The sequence below is a fragment of the Schistocerca nitens genome, chromosome 1 (assembly GCF_023898315.1).
Source record: "Schistocerca nitens isolate TAMUIC-IGC-003100 chromosome 1, iqSchNite1.1, whole genome shotgun sequence".
NCBI classification, from domain to species: domain Eukaryota; kingdom Metazoa; phylum Arthropoda; class Insecta; order Orthoptera; family Acrididae; genus Schistocerca; species Schistocerca nitens.
The window spans coordinates 1013543931-1013558121 of NC_064614.1; the positions used below are offsets into that span (position 1 = coordinate 1013543931).

The 14191-nt window shown below is 41.9% G+C and overlaps 1 protein-coding gene across 1 annotated transcript in view; it reads right to left on the reverse strand.

The window, feature by feature from the left end:
• LOC126220775 (trichohyalin-like) overlaps positions 1-14191 on the reverse strand; it is a 141499-nt gene that overhangs the window by 12841 nt on the left and 114467 nt on the right. Inside the window, exon 6 of the mRNA XM_049942155.1 lies at positions 927-1018. Coding sequence (XP_049798112.1) covers positions 927-1018 — 92 coding nt within the window. The remainder of the gene's footprint in view (positions 1-926; positions 1019-14191) is intronic.

Below are 14191 nucleotides of genomic sequence, written 5' to 3' on the forward strand. Positions count from 1 at the left end.
GACAACCACTTACAGTACTCTATAGCACACTACTTCAAGTGAAATACAGGGTGATTCAAAAAGAATACCACAACTTTAGGAATTTAAAACTCTGCAACGACAAAAGGCAGAGCTAAGCACTATCTGTCGGCGAATTAAGGGAGCTATAAAGTTTCATTTAGTTGTACATTTGTTCGCTTGAGGCGCTGTTGACTAGGCGTCAGCGTCAGTTGATGCTAAGATGGCGACCGCTCAACAGAAAGCTTTTTGTGTTATTGAGTACGGTATCTGGAGATGTTAGAGAATTGGCTGTTCCCTCAGCTCAAACAAGAAGCACAACAATTCATATTTCAGCAGGATGGAGCGCCACCACATTGGCACTTATCTGTCCGTAACTACCTGAACGTCAACTACCCGAGGCGATGGATCGGCCGCCAGGCAGCCCGTGACAGAGCGCTTCATCACTGGCCTCCAAGAAGCCCTGATCTTACCCCCTGCGATTTTTTCTTATGGGGGTATGTTAAGGATATGGTGTTTCGGCCACCTCTCCCAGCCACCATTTATGATTTGAAACGAGAAATAACAGCAGCTATCCAAACTGTTACGCCTGATATGCTACAGAGAGTGTGGAACGAGTTGGAGTATCGGGTTGATATTGCTCGTGTGTCTGGAGGGGGCCATATTGAACAGCTCTGAACTTGTTTTTGAGTGGAAAAAAAAAGCCTTTTTAAATACTCTTTGTAATGATGTATAACAGAAGGTTATATTATGTTTCTTTCATTAAATACACATTTTTAATGTTGTGGTATTCTTTTTGAATCATCCTGTATTTATAGGAAAACAATGTGCTTTGAAAACTGATAACCAAGACATAACACTGAAGTATCCCATGTCATAATATCAGATATGTCAAATAGGAAGAAATAGCAGCTGTACTGTATACTTGCCTTATGTTGATCCAAAGTTTTGCAAATGGTTGCTTCAGTAATGACTGGTGTCCTTTTAACAATTGAGTCCTCCATATAACTTACATGTAAGGCTGTAAAGCAAATTTATGTCACATGCTTGTTGATACAATGAAACAACAATTTCATAAAATTTGCTCATATAACTAGAAATGAATGAATGACGTTAGAAATGAGACATGAATGGACCATATTTCCCAATAAAAATAAATTGAGCACTTAAGTAAAATTAGCGCACGTGTGCGTGCGCGCGCGTGTGTGTGTGTGTGTAGGTCACAGTGCTAAGTACCTGAACAGTTTCTACCACTATTGGAGGTGGGTTTAAAGAGTGTCTATTACATACATCTGAACTAGAGCCTGTAAAACTCATAATTACAGTTTTTCTCTAGCCCTTAGTATCAACTAACAAGCCAACTTTTGTTGTGACTGAATAACGAGCAGGGTGCCTTGCAGATTCATTCATTTGCCACATTCTGTAAATACTATCTTGGAGGAGAGCCTTCAGGGATGTGAAACGAGTCAAGTCATACATAAACTGGTAAAAACACTGTTCACTATCTCTGTGGAGTATACTACAAATAAATTTTGACAAGTGGTAATCTATTAACACTGCTAATTATGGGAATTACTTCTTGATTAAATATGTATATTAGGGTAGCAACAGCTACTTTGGAAAAGTGATTGCTCCTTCTCTTATACAAACATCAAAAAAAAGTTTTGCGTCAACCCGGTTCAACTCCTGAAGGCAGATGTTGACTGTGGTATTCTATCGCAGACACAGTCCCTTTGACTGTTCGGAGATGTCACTAAACCCACCCAAAGATGTAAACAACCATGCATGAGCAGCACCTATTAGACAGACGGGGTCTGACAGCCGATCAGTTCCAGTCATTCCGCCAGGAAGGAGGTACACGGCTCGTGTAGTCTGTGGTTGAACCATGCCTAGACAGTCAATACCGCAGTTCATTCGCATCTGAATTGTTACCTTGTGCCAGGAAGGGCTCTCAATTAGAAAAGCATCCAGAAGTCTCGGAATGAACCAAAGCGATGTTCGGACATAGAGGAGATACAGAGAGACAGGAGCTGTCGATGACATACCTCATAGGCTGACAAGGGCTTCTACTGCAGTGGATGAGTGCTACCTATGGCTTGGAGGAACCCTGACAGCAATGCCACCATATTGAATAATGCTTTTCGTGCAACCACAGGATGTTATGTTATGACTCAAACTGTGCGCAATAGGTTTCATGATGCGCAACTTCAGTCCCAACGTCCATGGCAAGGTCCATCTTTGCAACCATGACACCATGCTGCAAGATACAGACAAGCCCAACAACATGCCAAATGGACCGCTCAGGATTGGCATCATTTTCTCTTCAGTGATGAGTGTCGCGTATGCCTTCAAACCAGACAATCGTCGGAGACGTGTTTGGAGGCAACCCGTTCAGGCTGAACGCCCTAGACACACTGTCCAGCGAGTGCAGCAAGGTGGAGGTTCCCTGCTGTTTTCGGCTGGCATTATGTGGGGTCAATGTATGCCACTGGTGGTCATCGAAGGCACCATATCGGCTGTATGATGCGTGAATGCCACCCTCAGACCGATACTGCAACCATATTGGCAGCATACTGGCAAGGCATTCGTATTCATCGATGAAAAGTCACACACCCGTTGTGCACATCTTGTGAATGACTTCCTTCAGGATAATGACATTGCTCGACTAGTGTTCAGCATGTTCTCCAAACATGAACCCTATTGAATTTGCCTGGGATAGATTGAAAAGGGCTGTTTATGGACAACGTGACCCATCAACTCCTCTGAGGGATCTACACCAAATCGCCGTTGAGGAATGGGACAATCTGGACCAACAGTGCCTTGATAAACTTGTGGATAGTATGCCACAATGAATACAGGCATGCATCAATGCAAGAGGACGTGCTACTGGGTATTAGAGGCATCGGTGTGTACAGCATTCTGGACCACCACGTCTGAAGGTCTCGCTGTATGGTGGTATAACATGCAATGTGTGGTTATCATGAGCAATAAGATGGGCGTAAATGATGTTTATGTTGATCTGTATTCCAATCTCCTGTACAGGTTGCAAAGCTCTCAGAACTGACATGATGGAAAACTTTTTTGGATGTGTGTATTGTCATGTTGCTATTTTCATCTCCTTTACATAGACCATTATCAGCTATGTACGCACTGGCAAAGGTAAAATCTGTTTAATACAACATTAGAGTAACATGGAATTGATCTATCTGAATCCAAATATTCTAATAAACTGAAGAAAGAATGGCTAAATGAGGTACTCTTTTACTTCATTACTGAATCCCATAGCTGAGGAATTTTCATTTTCTGTCATAAATTTTTGATTTCAGCCTGAGCCTGAATCAAAGAATGTCCACAATACAGTGTTAGAAAATAAGTGCAGAGCAGGCAGAAATAAGTTTTTTAGTTGACTTTTTTTCCATGTCCTGATGCCATTTCAGTTTATTAACCATCTGGATGTACATGCACGCTAATCTCTGATTCAGGTACCTGTAAGTCATTTCTATTTGTTTTAAGTGCAAAGTATTAGTGGTTCTAAGAAGAAGATTGTAAACATTTGCTGTGAACTAGATGGGGGTATAATCAATACCTCAGTCTTTAGAGCCAATACTAAAAATGTCCACTAGAAACTACTGAATTTTGAAGGCTGAACTCTTGGCATGCCCCCCCCCCCAAACACACACAAAAATAAAGACTTGAATCACTAAGTGATGGAGAAGTAACTAACACTATGACACATTACTAAACTAGACATCGATATGTCAGCCACTCTGCAGAACACAAAAATCTGCAACCTAAAATGCTAGAGTCTTAACAATTCATAACTTTTATAATATATACCCACAGTACCTCACCGTCAGCTAAAGCGGAGGATTGGTCACCATTCAAATCCACTACTGCCCTCTAATTCCAAAATGAAACACACACTTCTTCGGAATTACAATTATTGCACTGTTCTTGTGGTCTGTCATATCACTGTTCTACAAGTGTTCTAAAAGTGGGACAAAAGTGTATGATTCTGCATAAATTTTTAATGATAAATTCACATCTGAAATCAGAATTTCACTATCATGGATAGTTGTCCACTAATTTGAACATTCATATAATACGAAAGCCATTATTTACAGAAGCAAAATAGAGCAAAATTTTGTAAATAATAGCTGGCAATATTAATTTCTGTATTTAGTATTTTTTTTAGAAAATGCCTTGTTGGAACCATTGTCAATATACTCATGACAATTTTGTTACATTTGTAGGATATTCCATCTGCAAGAAATAGAAAGAGATTTCACACTTCGTAGAAAGACTTAAAAACATGATTTCGTAATGGATGTTGGAGACCAGCATAAAGAATGGCACCACATGTGTGTTGCGCAACTTGCTATTGTAGATTAATTAAACAGTGGAAAGAAAAAAAAAGTATATGTTACTTGCTGGACTTACGGCAAGGAGAGAATCAAAACACCACATCTCAGACTTTTATTTTTGTGTGAAGAATATTTGGGTATTTAAGAAAAAGAAATCAAAGAACCACACTATTTACCCAGACCTACTTTCTGCATGAGACCCAGAGCCGCACTCTGAAAGTCTTCCAGTTCCTTCAAGGCAAATAAATGCAGAAATCGACAGCGACTGTGAAATGGATGGCAATAAAGGTAGAGTTCAATGCCACACTTATTAACACAGCTAGATTTAAATTATTTAGTATGTATGCAAGACTGAGTAAACATAAGGTAGAACTGCTTGGTTTGAAGTTACATGAATATAATTTATTCCACCAAAGTACTAACACCAACAAATTTAGAGACATATTTTTTTTCCTACTTCGCAAGAGAGGGCGCTCTGACATTGCTGGCTTAATGAAAGCCATCAACTTCAAATACAATTCATGGAGAGGAGACATTTTACTGATCCATCAAAAGTAGGTCTCAATAATGTTTTGCTCCACAATGGAAATAAAGTGCTCTGCCCCAATTGCATATGCCAGTATGGTTAAAGAAGGTTACAAAATTGTGGAAAAATTCTCAAATTGTTTTTGGGCAAGCAACATGACTACTTTTATTGCCATCCATTTCAGTCACTGTCGATTTCTTGTGCAACTAAGATACTGTAATAGAAAATCCAACTACATAAAAGAGAAACCGGTCTGAATGAAACTGGAAAGTGGATGCAAAAATACCGAAGTCTGGTAGCTCATTTAGATATCCTTCTTCCACTTCTTCACAACAAACTTGCTTCAATTACACAATTTGTAAAAGTGATGGATCAAACCTGCAGAGAATTTGCATATCTTGCTGAAAAATTTACTAGTCTATCAGCTGCAAAAATGAAAGGTGTATTTTTATGGGCCCTTAGGTCTGTGAACTTCAGCTGGACCAAAATTACGAAACATGCTTGACTCTTGTAGAAGCACAAGCATGCCAATGTTTCAACAAAGTATCAGAAACCTTTTTTGGATGATGATGATGATGATGATGATGGAGGAGGAGGAGGAGGAGGAAGAGAGCTGCAAATTATGAGATGCATCCAGAAAGTAAGTTCTGATCATATTCAGGGATAGCACAAGCAGTCGGACAGGAACATGCAATCGCAGGAGTGCAGAGGAGGTATGTCGGAATATGCGATGCAGCTTCATTCTTGTGATGGCTGTGATTACTGCATAATGTTATGATGAAATGGCTGGTGTGATATTGTCTCCTGCCAACTGCGAGGTTCCTGCAGTTATTCAATTTTTGCATGTTCAGAAGCAATCTCCAGCAGTGATACATTTCCAGCTGTGCTAAATGTATGCACATGATATCAGATGCTAGAACAGGTAATTCACTGACAAACGAACCAATGTTCATGATAAAGACCATAGTGGCCAACTGTCCCTGTCAACACCAGAACTAATGGAAAGTGTTTGACAAGCAACATTTCAGGACTGGTAGATCCAATTTCAGACCTCTCTAGTCAGTTCCCAGAGATGTCTTGCTTGCTGTTGCAGAACATCGTCTCCCAGCAACTTGGTTTTCATGAAGTATGTGCAAGATGGGTGCCATGGCAAAAGAGAGATGAATACAAAATCAAATGTCTGACTGCAGCACCGAAATTCCTACAGCAGTATGCAGAGAAAGGTGATGAGTTTCTCTACCATGTTGTCACTGGGGATGAAACAGGGATGTAATATGTCACACCAGAAATAAAACAACTATCTGTGCACTGGCAGCACAGAGTTACACCTATGAAGACCGAAGTTAAGCAGACAGCCTCTGTCAAAAAATCATGGGCACTGTCTTCTGGGATCAATGCGGTGCCCTGATGAGTTTCTACCATGAAGGGAAACTGTGACCGCCGATTGGTATTGTCAGCCATTGACAAATCTAAGGAGGGCAATAAAGAGCAAAGACAAGGGATGTTGACAAGAGACATTATATTTGTGCACGACAATGCGGGACGCAATACAGGCAACACCACACAAAATATGTTGAATCAGTTTGAATGGGAGCATTCAAACTGATTCAACATATTTTGTGTGGTGTTGGTTGCATTTTCAATCATCTGTCCCACAGCTGACCTCATCTCAAGTGACTTTCACCCCTTTCGTCCCATGAAGAGTTTTCTGGCAGGAAAACATTTCCACAATGATTCTGAGGTACACACTGCAGTGACTTTCGTGACTCTGGACATTGGTGGCAGGCTCCTATGACATGGGTATACAATGATGACACACTGTTATGATAAATGGTGGTGAATTTGTTGAGAAGTAGCCAATGAATATATATAAATATTCCATTAAATATTTCTGAAGCTTTTGTTTCTCTATTGGTCATTCGACCTTTCTGAATGCACCTGGTACAAGGAAACAGCGACTTAAATGATCAACACTTATCAAGATTTTGGCAGCAACATGTCTTCGAAAGGCTCTCACACTGGCTTCTTCCCAGAGAGTTTCAGTGGAGGATTGGACTGACATAGAGAAAGATTCCATAATACATATCTACCATGGAAAAACAATAAGAAGGGAAGTTGATAGCTAAAATGTTGGGGCATCATTTCAGACAAAAAATCCAGCCATACCCATTCCAGACAACAAATGCGGCCATACCATGGATACTCCAGCTACCCCTGCCATATACTTCCCTTCCCACACTGCTGTGTTCTGTGTTGCTGGCCATGTCTGCAATGCATTGAGCAAGTGGCAGTCTGACACACGCTCAACAGAGGTCACCCCTGGTGGAGGAGTTACTTTTGCCCAACTGCTGCATGGACCACTCTGAGACTACGACGACATCATTCGATCAGGAAAGCAAATACGTGACGGGCTCCCTATCTCCAATAATGGTGGCCAATCATGTGACTCCGTTGTATTCATCCACACGGTATTATAACCTGCAACTGAGACCTGTAGAGAGAATCTCAGCAGCATCTCATCACAGAGTCAAAATCCTGGAACTGTATCATGGAGTTGTGACCAGCAATTCTTTGATCATTGTAGATAATTCGGATGGTCCATATTGCAGTCTATTACAGTAGTGACAGACTTGTTATTATAAACAGCACAGTCTACATGGATTTAGCCTAAGGCAGATATTGTGCTACTGGAAGTATTATATACTTGTGTTCAGAGTTCTCATTGCGGTATTTGAGAGTTATAATAAATTGATGTTTATTTTGTAGTGGTTGTACAACACTAGAATGACGTAACAATACTATGAAAAGGAAAGTTGCTAATCACCATATTGCGGAGATGCTGAGTCACAGATAAATACAACAAAAAGACTATAACAAATAAAGCTTTCAGTAAGGCCTTCATCAACAATAGATGACACACACACACACACACACACACACACACACACACACACGGGCATGCGCAACTCACACACACAACCACAATCTCAAGCAACTGAAACCACACTGCGAGCAGCAGCACCAGTGCATGATGGGAGTGGCGACAGGGTGGGGGTAAGGAGGAGGCTGGGTGGGGAGGAGGAAGTATAGTACAGTGGGGGTAGCGGGCAGTGAAGTACTGCAGGTTAGATGGTGGGCAGGGGAGAAAGTAACAGAAAAGGAGAGAAGTAAAAAGACTAGTGTGATGGTGGAAAGATGGCTGTGTAGTGCTGGAATGGGAACAGGGAAGGGGCTGGATGGGTGAGGACAGTAACTAACGAAGACTGAGACCAGGAGGGTTATGGGAACGTAGGATGTACTGCAGAGAAAGTTCCCACATGTGCAATTCAGAAAAGCTGGTGTTGGTGGGAAGTATCCATATGGCACAGGCTGTGAAGCAGTCATTGAAATAAAGGAAGTCATGTTTGGCAGCGTGCTCAGCAAAAGGGTGGTTCACTTGTTTCTTGGCCACAGTTTGTCGGTGGCCATTCATGCAGACAGACAGCTTGTTGGTTGTCATCCCCACATAGAATGCAGCACAGTGATTGCAGTTTAGTTTGTAGATCACATGACTGATTTCAGAGGTAGCCCAGCCTTCGATGTTTGTGACCAGACTGGAATAGGTGGTGGTGGTGATGGTGGGAGGATGTATGGGACATGTATTGCATCTATGTCTATTATAGGGGTGTGAGCCATGAGGTAAGGGGTTGGAAGCAGGGGTTGCGTAGGGATGGACGCGTATATTGTGCAGGTTAGGTGGACAGTGGAATACCACTGTGAGAGGGGTGGCAAGGATAGTGGGCATGACAATTCTCACTTCAGGACACAACAAGATGTAGTCGAAACTCCAGCAGAGAATGTAATGCAGTTACTCCACTCCTGGGTGATAAAGAGTTACAAGGGGAATGCTCCTCTGTCGCCCACCACATCATAAAGTCCCACCCTCCTAAAACAGTCATAGGCATGATGTCCAGATCCTTATTTGCTAGATCCCCTGGTATTCGTGAAGGGTGTCAGGAAAAGCAGGTATACACAACATTCCATATGAGTGTAGTAAAATATGCATAGGACAAAGTATATGCACCATAAAAGCACAATGCATTGAAGACCAAAATACACTCACCAGCTATAGCTTAACAAATCTGTAATAGCCGCATCAGAATCCGACTCTCAGCATTTGGCATATCCACATGGTGGCTTAGAGCCACCACCTGCATCATCCACACTTTCAAAACTCAGATGAAACATCTAGCGATTAACTTAAATTATGAGAAAGTCCTCCTCATCTTTCTCTCTGCTTACAAAAGTTCCTTCCACCACAATCTATCAGGAGTAGAAAACCTGCACGGGTGCCCGATGCAAACTCTCCTGTCCCAGTCCGCAGATCACCACCAGGACACAGCAGGACTTACTGACTTCCGGTATGGGAAACAGCAGCTCACCATCGGGGCCATGGCCAAAAAGCGAGGGGACTTTGCTGGGACATTACAACAAGACACACTGACCTCCTGTCACCATGCTCTGAATGCGGTACCAGTTATGTCTGCTTGCCAGTCCTGTACCTCTTTTCTGATTGCAGGTTCCACATACTTCTTTTTGCATGCTGGAAGGGAGGGATTACATAATGATGACCTACCATCACTGATGCCTTCACATGACTGATGCTGCCAAGAGCAGATTCCTGTGGCATCAGCAGGGAGACCATTACACAGATAAATACTGTTCACAACTATAAGTTGCGGCCAACGAAGACGAGGCTTAGGCCCACCCTCCTGTATGGGAGAGGGGTGTTGGATACTCCAGTTACTCCTGCCGAATACATCCCTTTCCACATTGCTGTGTTCCAAGTTGCTGGCCATGCCTCCAATGCAGTGATCCATGCCAATCCGATGAATGCTCAGCAGAGGTCACCTTTGGCGGATAAACTACTTTTGCCACACCTCCCATAGGCACCAATCCAGGATTATGATGACATCATCCAGTCAGGAAAGCAGCCCGCAAGAAGCTTGCTAACTCTGATAACAGCAGCCAATCACTTGACTCTCCTGTATTCATCCACATTCACCAACTTGTGACAGGGAGAGTCATCAAAGAAACAAATCCTGGAATGGTATCACAAGATCCTGAGAAGTAGTTCTTTGGTCCTCATTTGTTAATTTGAATGCCGTATGAAATATGTTGTAACAGTGACTGATATGTAATTGTAACCAGCACAGTCAAATATTATATTGCTATCTGGACTTAGCCTCAGGCAGAGACTGTATTATTGGAAGTTTTGTATATTTGTGTTAAGAGTTCTCATCATCAAGATACTTGAGACTTCCAATAAAAAAAAGAGTTGGCCTAATTTATTGCGTTACTGGTTTCAGAACACTACATTGGCGCAATCAAGCATAGTGACATATCCCACCAACACTTACAGCACTTCACACTACCACACTAGTGGGAAAAAATGAGAAATGTAATTTTTTTTACTGTCACAGATGTGCCAATTTGTATTATTCTGTATATCTTCCTTTAAAACACGTGCTACAAAGTGAATGCTTTTGTGAATACTGCTTGGACATCGTCTTCCCAGGCATTCATAGTGTGGTAGAGTTAAGTTACTTTACTGAAATATTTGATCTTATTATTTCTTGAATTTGAAAAAATAAATTAACATATATACAGTAATATAAACACATGAAAAAAAGTTTTGCATCACCCAGGTTCCTAGAACTCCTACACAAAGACGTTGACTGTGGATATTGTATCACAGACACAGTCCCTTTTACTGTTCAGAGATGTCACTAAATCCGCCCAAAGATGTAAACAACCATACATGAGCAGCGCCTATTAGACGGAGGGGATCTGATATCCGATCAGGAGGTACGAGGCTCGTGTTGTCTGTAGTTCAACCATGCCTAGATGGTCAATGCCGCAGTTTGATCACATCTGCATTGTTACTTTGTCCCAAGAAGGGCTCTCACCAAGGAAGTGTCCAGGCATCTCAGAGTGAGACAAAGCGACGTTGTTCGGACATAGAGGAGATACAGAGAGACAGGAACTGTCGATGCCTCGCTCAGGCCACCCAAAGGCTACTATTGCAGTGGATGACCGCTACCTACGGATTATGGATTGGAGGGACCCTGACAGCAACGCCACCATGTTGAATAATGTTTTTCGTGCAGCCACAGGACAATGTATTATGACTCAAACTGTGCACAATTGGCTGCATGATGTGCAACTTCACTCGCGACATCCGTGGCGAGGTCCAACTTTGACACCAATCAGTGCAGTACAGATGGGCCCAACAACATGCTGAATGGACTACTCAGGATTGGCATCACATTCTCTTCACCGATGAGTGTCGCTTATGGCTTCAGCCAGACAACCATTGCAGATGTGTTTGGAGGCAACCCATTTAGGCTGAACACCTTAGATACACTGTCCAGCGAGTGCAGAGAGGTAGAGGTTCCCTGCTGTTTTGGAGTGGCATTATGTGGGGCCGAGGTACGCTGCTGGTGATCACTGAATGCGCCTAACAGCTGTACGATATGTGAATGCCATCCTCCGACTGATAGTGCAACCATATTGGCAGCATATTGGCCCTCACCAGTTTTAGCATGATATGTTCATCCAAGTATCTCAATAATTCTGAGCGAATGGCATTTACTCCTCATGCCTCATTCCAACTGTCACATTCTTCTTTCATCATGTCATCTCCCATCTCAGTTTCATCTACTTCCTGTTCTCTTTCCATAATATTGCCTTACAGTTAATTTTCTTTGTATAGCCACTCTATATATTCATTCTATCTTTGAGCCTTCCATTCTTTGCTTTGTAGTGGGTTGCCATTTGGGCTCTTGATATTCACAGTCTTTTTTCTCCAACAGTTTCTTTTATTTTAAATAAATGGCACCTATCTGTCCCATAGTAATACATACTTCTACAGATTTGCATTTTCTTATTTAGCAATTCCTGCTTTGCACTGTCTGTCAATCCCATTTTTTTTTAGATGATCCAACTTTTTTGGGAGGCCATCTGGGATATTCTTAACTATGTAAAGGTTTTTTTTTTTTTTTTTTTTTTTTTTTTTTATAAATTACGCTACCAGTCACAAACGTAGTTTAGCAGTAATTTATAAAAAAAAACCTTTACATATTTATTCAGACAATCACAATCGAAAAATAGTCAACATGGCTTCAAATTCTAATATTCTTAACTCCTGTACTGATAATTCGGCTGACAACCTTTCAGCCATTCTCAAGATGAGCTGCTTTAAAGTGCTTTACACTGGATTAAATGCGCACACATTAAAAATACCACTGTTGGTAACAAGAGCATCAGTCACAGATGAAACTTTTTCTTTTTTTACATCTCTAAGAATAAGACAAAGCAAGCACAGAGTCAACAAATCCACAGTGCCTGTATTGCCTGTGAGAGTAGACATAAAATGAGGAGTTTTCATACGTGGAGCTGGAAACCTTCGTTTCAGATAAGCAGGTTGTCTGCTAAGTCTACTTCCACAGCTTCCATGACCACTGAATTTCAGTAGGTTGATGCTGTGGCCACTATCTTAACATTCCCATGATCTATGGAATAGCCAGTGGAAACACATTGTTCAGCCACTGCAAATTTGATGGGCTGTAGCAGGCTTTGAAGTGAAATAAAAAAAAATATGAAAAATTCTGATGGTGGCTGTAATAGAATTTCCCTTTCATGACGATCTGTCACCCACATGCTCAACTTTTATCTTTGGTCACCTTATTGCATTTTATTGAAGCTCTGGACCTACTAGGCATCTCCACTAATTACACAATGTGGACTTCTTCACTGTCTGCAGAGGGTCAAGGGCTGTAAAAGAGCTCACAACTATGTCAACTCACTGTGAAATGATGTAACTGTCTTTTGAAGAACTCTTCTGTATTTTGTTGCTCAATAAACAATTACAAAGCTGGGTGAATAGATCTCACATTAACTAGAGCAAAATATCTGGAGTGAATGTTATTACATTACTTCAGAGTGTACATCAAATCAAGATACATTTCACAATTAAAACGTTTATATTGTTTTCTTGAATGTTGATATTGTAGACAGCATCACCTCCTCTCTGTCATCCAAAACACTGTGAAGCCAAAGCGAGACACCTTCACAGCACACCCCCAAAAACATACGTTTTTCATATTGGGTGCATTTTGCTGCCACCTACTGCCAGGTACTCCATATCTACGGCCTCAGTAGACATTAGACATTGCGAGAGAGCAGAACAGGGCGCTCCGCGTAAATCACGGACTTCGAACGTGGTCGGATGATTGGGTATCACTTGTGTTGTAAGTCTGTACGCGAGACTTTCACACTCCTAAACATACCTAGGTCCACTGTTTCCCATGTGATAGTGAAGTGGAAACACAAAGGGACACGTGCAGCACTAAAGCATACAAGCTGATCTCGTGTGTTGACTGACAGAGACCGCCGACAGTTGAAGAGGGTCATAATGTGTAATAGGCAGACATCTATCCACAACATCATACAGGAATTCCAAACTGCATCAGGATCCACTGCAAGTACTATGACAGTTAGGTGGGAGGTGAGAAAACTTGGATTTCATGGTCAAGCGGCTGCTCATAAGTCACACATCACGCCGGTAAATACCAAACGAGTGTGAACATTGGATGATTAAACAGTGGAAAAATGTTGTGTGGAATGACGAATCATGGTACACAATATGGCGATTGATGGCAGGATGTGGGTATGGTGAATGCCCGGTGAGCACCACCTGCCAGCATGTGTAGTGCCAACTGTAAAATTAGGAGACTGGTGTTATGGTGTTTTTCATGGAAGGGGCTTGCACCCATTGTTGTTTTGCATGACACTATCACAGCACAGGCCTACATCGATGTTTTAAGCACCTTCTTGCTTCCCACAGTTGAAGATCAATTCGGGGATGGTGATTGCATCTTTCAACACGATCAAGCCCCTGTTCACAATGCATGGCCTGTGGCAGAGTGGTTGCACGACAATAACATCCCTGTAATGGACTGGCCTGCACAGAGTTCTAACCTGAATCCTATAGAACACCTTTGGGATGTTTTGGAATGCCGACTTCATGCCAAGCCTCAATGACCAACATCGATACTTCTTCTCAGTGCAGCACTCCATGAAGAATGGGCTGCCATTCCCCAAGAAACCTTCCAGCACCTGATTGAACATATGTCTGTGAGACTGGACGCTGTCATCAAGGCTAAGGGTGGGCCAACACCATATTGAATTCCAGAATTACCGATGGAGGGCGCCATGAACTTGTACATAATTTTCAGCCAGATGTCCAGATACTTTTGATCAC